The 6,495-nt window shown below is 41.7% G+C and overlaps 1 protein-coding gene and 1 long non-coding RNA gene across 2 annotated transcripts; both read right to left on the reverse strand.

The window, feature by feature from the left end:
• Nucleotides 1-2,274: 2,274 nt before the first annotated feature.
• On the reverse strand, nucleotides 2,275-4,624 carry LOC135350017 (heat shock cognate 71 kDa protein-like). The gene is made up of 2 exons (XM_064548701.1): nucleotides 4,466-4,624; nucleotides 2,275-4,360 (listed from the first exon to the last, which is right to left on the reverse strand). The coding sequence occupies exon 2, from the start codon at nucleotides 4,343-4,345 to the stop codon at nucleotides 2,372-2,374; it is 1,974 nt and encodes a 657-aa protein (XP_064404771.1). The 5' UTR covers nucleotides 4,346-4,360; nucleotides 4,466-4,624; the 3' UTR covers nucleotides 2,275-2,371.
• A 460-nt stretch (nucleotides 4,625-5,084) lies between these two features.
• Nucleotides 5,085-6,473, reverse strand: LOC135350029 (uncharacterized). Its single transcript, XR_010399070.1, has 2 exons — nucleotides 6,253-6,473; nucleotides 5,085-6,053 (listed from the first exon to the last, which is right to left on the reverse strand). It is a non-coding gene; the product is annotated as an uncharacterized LOC135350029 (long non-coding RNA).
• Nucleotides 6,474-6,495: the final 22 nt, after the last annotated feature.

The raw sequence follows: 6,495 nt of genomic DNA on the forward strand, positions 1-6,495 counted from the left end.
AACAGCAAAAAGGCCCCCTCTGGATCTCACCCAAGACACAAGACACAGTTATTTTGAGTTTATATATCTGTTGCCTATATCATTTATGACATTTTTGTGAAATATGAACTGAATTGAACATTGTACAAAAAAGTTATAAGAACAGCAAAACTAAAAAAACAACAACTTTTTCTTCATCTTCCTCTCACGTTCTTCAGTCAGATAATCTAGAGAACTGTATGTCCACAGGACAAACTAATGGCACCGTACTGTTCTCTGTCGCCTTGGGTAGTGCAGTAACTAATCTATTTCCTTCGAAGTTAAATTTGCTAGGGTGGAAGCTACGCCCTCTTTAATGAGTGCAGAGGTGAGGTCGCCATTGTTTACCTACTGAGCATGCTCAGACATAGCAGAAAGCAGGCCACACCCCTCTTTTCTTAGCAACCACTTGAGATCTATAGCAACAGTAGTGTTTTACACTGTCGATTCTTACCGCTCCAGTTAATGCTCCTTGAACTAGCCTCGATCCCAGGCCGCACTTCATCAGGGAGGAATCACTCTTAGACGGCCGCGCCGGTGAAGGAGGCTAGGCTAGCTCCTCGCATGCAAATTAAGTTGACACAAGCTCTTATCTGAGCAGCTTTTATTCTGCCTCTTATCATAAATTTAAGTTATCATAAAGTTCTTGGTCTTGCAGAGATGCATGCAATAATCATATGGCTTATGATTATTGCATGCATCTATATACAAGACCAAGAACTTTATGATAATTATCTGCAACAGTGCAAATAAAAATTCGATCAGCCTTACAGCTAGCTAGCTAGATCTAGCTGTAGCAGCTTTCTTTTTTATCATAGTACTATGGTAATGCCACCTACTGAAGATATTTGATCTAGGTAGCACCATAGAATCTATGTGTTGGTACCTTATAAGAAAAAAGTGTACAAACAAGTGTATTTGTGAAAAAAATAATGGTGAGAAGTAGACTACCGTATAGCGCGAAATTTTCGAGGGGCTTAATTTTCACGGATATCGTGGGTTAGCAATCATACACGAAAATTTAAGTCCATGAAAATTGTTCTTTAATTACCTGCTATAACGTGCAATGGTGTGGCTTCCGGTAAGCAGTCATTCCGCGAACATTGTGCAACGAAATGCTTTTAGAGGTCAATCCACGAAATATAAGTGCCTCGAAAATTTTGCGCTATAAGGTATCTATGGTTGCATGTTGGATAAGCTGTTCAAACCAAAAAGGGAGTGCACAAGATGGGTAACCCTAAAAAAACCGCCCATTAACAAAACGTGATTAGTTACGTGGCCTCCCAGGAGGACCACTCTATGCATGCATGCAGGGAAAAAAGTTTGCAAACAAGTGCAAAAAACATTTTTGAAAAAATGGGGAAGAGTAGGGTTGGAAGAGCATGTGCATTGAAGTAACAAAAAGTTCGACAACAAGATTGTGGGTTGGTATAGTCTTTGCATGCTCCAACTAGTTGGGAGTGGGGCTCAATCTTTACGATCTTTAACAGTTGGGTCCAGCACTACTTCAAGTTTTGGTGGGCAGGGCTCATCTGTAGAGTCTCAAATTCAGGAGTGCGGCTATTCATGCACTCTTGTAATTATACACTATGTGTTTCGGTGCTGGTCCTCCCTGGTGGAAAGAAAAGTCTCATTCAAATGCATTATTATTGTATCGAAACACAAGCAAATTGATGGTCAAATAGGGGATCGAGCGCCTCGCATAAAGAAAAAGGTGAACGAGAAGTAGTGCTGGACCCAACTGTTAAAGATCGTAAAGATTGAGCCCCACTCCCAACTAGTTGGAGCATGCAAAGACTATACCAACCCACAATCTTGTTGTCGAACTTTTTGTTACTTCAATGCACATGCTCTTCCAACCCTACTCTTCCCCATTTTTTCAAAAATGGTTTTTGCACTTGTATATATAGTAGTGAATGACTCATTTTATTTTTATCCCAATCACTTTTAATTGCATTCTGCATGTGCATTCTGTGCAGTACACACATTTTTATATTCTCTGTACTGTGTCTGGAGAGTTGATTATGCATGTATTGTCAGCACGCCCCTATATTTGTTTCTTATACCGTAGAGCTTTCATCGTGGTATATACAGTGAAGTACACACACATTTTTATATTCTCTGTACAGTGTCTGGAGAGTTGATTATGCATGTATTGTCAATGTATTGTCAACACGCCCCTATTTGTTTCTTATATATACCGTAGAGCTTTCATTGTGGTATATACAGTGCATGCACGATGTTATAGGTCATGCAGAAGGAATTCGAAAGATGTACATGTAACAACTAATAATTACAATCACAACAATAAAATAAATATCCTTAGGATGTTACAGTTTTAGACCGATTGAATTTAATCCACTTCTTCAATTGTTGGTCCACCACTGCTGTTGTCACCACTGTCTGCAGGGCCACCTGGTCCACCGAATCCTCCTGGCATTCCACCGGGCATGCCACCAGGCATACCACCTTCAGGCATACCACCAGCTTGGTACAACTTGGTGATGATGGGAGAACACACTTGCTCAAGCTCTTTTTGTTGGTGTTCGAATTCTTCTTTTTCAGCAGTCTGGTTCCTGTCCAGCCATTCAATGACCTCTTTACACTTCTTTGTAATGGTCTCGCGTTCTTCTTCGGTTATCTTGTCCTTGATTTTTTCTTCATCCATTGTGCTCTTCATGGAGAATGCGTAACTTTCGAGCCCGTTCTTGGCACCAACACGATCACGTTGTTTGTCATCCTCAGCCTTGTAATCTTCAGCTTCTTTAACCATGCGTTCAATATCTTCAGCAGAAAGCCTCCCTTTGTCATTTGTAATGGTGATTTTGTTTTCACGGCCAGTGCTTTTGTCAACAGCAGACACGTTGAGAATACCGTTTCGGTCAATATCGAAAGTCACTTCAATTTGAGGCACTCCACGAGGTGCAGGTGGAATGTTAGTCAGTTCAAATTTCCCCAACAGATTGTTGTTGTTTGTCATAGCTCTTTCACCTTCAAACACCTGGATAAGCACACCTGGCTGGTTGTCAGAGTAGGTAGTAAAAGTTTTCGACTCCTTCTTTGGAATGGTTGAGTTACGCTTGATTAGAGATGTCATCACACCGCCAGCAGTTTCGATACCAAGAGACAGAGGTGTAATGTCGAGCAGCAGCAAGTCTTGAACCTCCTCGCTTTTGTCACCATTAAGAATTGCAGCTTGCACTGCAGCACCGTAGGCTACAGCTTCGTCGGGATTGATGGACTTGTTGAGCTCTTTGCCATTGAAGAAGTCTTGGAGAAGTTTCTGAATCCTGGGAATACGAGTGGATCCACCAACCAAAACAACCTCATGAATATCGCCTTTGGCCATCTTTGAATCACAGAGTGCTTTCTCAACTGGCTCTAATGTGCTCCTGAACAAGTCAGCACAGAGTTCTTCGAATCTGGCACGAGTGATCTTGGTGTAGAAATCGACGCCCTCGAAAAGCGAATCAATCTCAATACTGGCTTCAGCAATTGAAGACAGGGTTCTCTTTGCTCTCTCACACGCGGTTCTTAGACGACGTATAGATCTCTTGTTGCCGGAAAGGTCCTTTTTGAATTTTCTCTTGAATTCTTTCACAAAGTGGTCTACCAAGCGATTGTCAAAATCTTCGCCTCCAAGATGAGTGTCACCAGCAGTTGACTTAACTTCAAAAATTCCGTCTTCAATGGTGAGAACAGAGACATCAAAAGTTCCTCCGCCAAGATCAAAGATCAAAACATTTCGTTCCACTCCAACTTTCTTGTCCAGCCCGTATGCAATAGCAGCTGCTGTAGGCTCGTTAATGATTCGAAGCACGTTGAGCCCAGAAATGACACCAGCATCTTTAGTAGCCTGTCGTTGAGAGTCGTTGAAATAGGCTGGGACAGTAACAACAGCGTCAGTCACGGTCTTCCCAAGGTAAGCTTCAGCTGTCTCCTTCATCTTGGTGAGAACCATGGCAGAGATTTCTTCAGCAAAAAAGTCCTTTGTTTCCCCTTTGTATTCAACCTCGATCTTGGGACGTGAATCTTTGTCGATAATTTCAAACGGCCAATGTTTCTTGTCAGAAACTATGGTTGGGTCGTTGCTTTTTCTTCCAATCAAGCGTTTTGCATCAAACACTGTGTTGGTTGGATTTATGGCCACCTGGTTCTTGGCAGCATCTCCGATGAGACGTTCACTGTCGGTGAAGGCAACATAACTCGGGGTGGTACGATTTCCCTGGTCGTTGGCGATAATCTCGACTTTGCCGTGCTGAAAAACACCGACACAGGAGTAGGTAGTTCCTAGATCGATACCGATTGCTGGTCCTTTGGCAGACATTGCTGTTTGATTGACCTGCATGGAAAAAATTGAACACAATATCAAACAGGTTTATACACAGCATTCCAGTATAATTATAAAATAATGTCGATTTAGACTGGAAGCTTACTAAAGACTTACCTTCAAATATAGTAGTTCACTTCAAACTTCTGATTTTTCTTCTATGAAATGCATTCACTTTGGGTCACATATTTATAGACAGACAGCAATCCAACAGAGCCTTCTAGAACCCGTAGAACCCTCAACGTAGTTCTGGAAGCCCGTACACTTCACACCAACGCAAAATGGGTCACCTTTTGTAATTAGGGAAATTCTGGCGCACATTCCACATGTGAACTCATGCTTCTAGAAATTTCTAGTTCTGTGGGATGATTTCTGGCACAATCCACACCTGAAGTCATAACCTTTCTAATGGAGTGTGTGTAGACACTTGTGTAGATGATCTAGATCTAGATCTACCTGTTAATATTTTGGGAATCCCAGTTGTAGAATATGAGGATGTCCTTATTTCAGGATTCTACGTGCATCTATTGAGTGTTTGGCATTTCAGCTGAACACTGGGACTGGGTGCACACCTGGTCATAATTGAGCATCACTACCAGGTTCCTATAGTATAGGTATAGGCTAACCTGTACCCAGCATTGACCTTGAGTTAGCTACAGAGGGTTACCCTAATCTCTGACCCTAGGGGTTAGGGCCTAACCCCTTAAGGCCCTGGACCGATGTACATGTACATGTATAATAATAATAATAATAATAATCGATGCTTTACAGTATGACTTTACATTTACACAAGGTGAATAGATTGTGGTGGTGCGTCAGAAATTAAACATACTGACAGGAAGTTCCTAGAAGGAACACCTGACTAGATCTACATACATAATTATACAGTTATACAGAGGAACAGGGACAGACTAGGTGATAAGTGCAAATTATTGATTGGTCAAAGCGTTTCGAGTGAGAGAGATCTATAAAAGGGAGGGCAGGGCGTTCCAGAGTTTGACCAATCTTTTGAAGTAAAAGTGTCTTGTTGTGTTAGAGCGATGATGACCTTTATGAACTAGCTTGTGATTAGACGATAGTCTTGTGCTGCTGGTAGAGAATGATATGAACTCAGTAATGTCGAAGTTTTCTACTGGTTTTTGGAGACACCTGACGGCGAATATGACATCTTGCAACTCTAGCCAGTTCATTAGTGGCAAAAGGTCCAGTTTAATGAGGCGACTTTTGTAGTCTAGACTATCAGATATACATGTAAGGTTCAGAATAAACTTTAAAGATCTTCTCTGGATTTGTTCCACTTTGTGATGGCCTTGTGTGTCTGTGGTCTCCACAGTTGCGAACAAAATGTTAAATTAGATCTAACAAGCGTAGTATAAAGTGTTCTTTTCGTGTGGAGATCATGAGAGCATTGAGTGTTTCTTACAAACAGCTGTAGGCCTTCGAACATAGGTTGTTGATATGTTTGTCCCAGGAGAGACTATTCTGGATGGTCACTCCCAGGTCTTTGTGAGAGTCTCTTGTTAAAGCTTTGAGTCCAAATTGTATAGCGAGTCATGAATGGTTTTACCAAAGTGGAGGTAGACACATTTGTCTAAATTGAGTGATAAGTTCCAGTCCTTGCACCATGTGACAAGATGGTCTAGATCAGATTGCAGGTCAGCTTGGTCTTCTGCATTGGCTATTCACTTCACTAGTTTAGTGTCATCTGCATAGATATATATGGATGAATTAACGATTGGAGTGGTGATATCATTGACATAATTATACTAAAAACAACAGAGGACCGAGAATGCTGCCTTGAGGTACGCCTAATAGTACAGATAGTGATGAAGAGTTTGTTCCCTCTAAACAGACATAGTGGCTTCGGTTGCTCAAATAACATTCAAACCATTTCCATACATTACCTGTAATGCCTAACCTCCATAGTTTGAATAACAGTTGTTTATAGGACACTTTATCAAACGCTTTTGCAAAGTCCAAGTATACAACGTCGCAGGATTCTCCAGCATTTAGAGCTTCCACAATCTCGCTGTATGATGTTAGCAGATGTACATGTACGACAAACAGTTCCCTTTCCTCTGGCCTAGCGCCTGGAGCGCGCACAGAACCTAGTCTCGAGGCCAGACTCCTCCTGGCACATGTCAGAT

This window comes from Halichondria panicea, chromosome 16 (assembly GCF_963675165.1).
Source record: "Halichondria panicea chromosome 16, odHalPani1.1, whole genome shotgun sequence".
Classification (NCBI taxonomy): domain Eukaryota; kingdom Metazoa; phylum Porifera; class Demospongiae; order Suberitida; family Halichondriidae; genus Halichondria; species Halichondria panicea.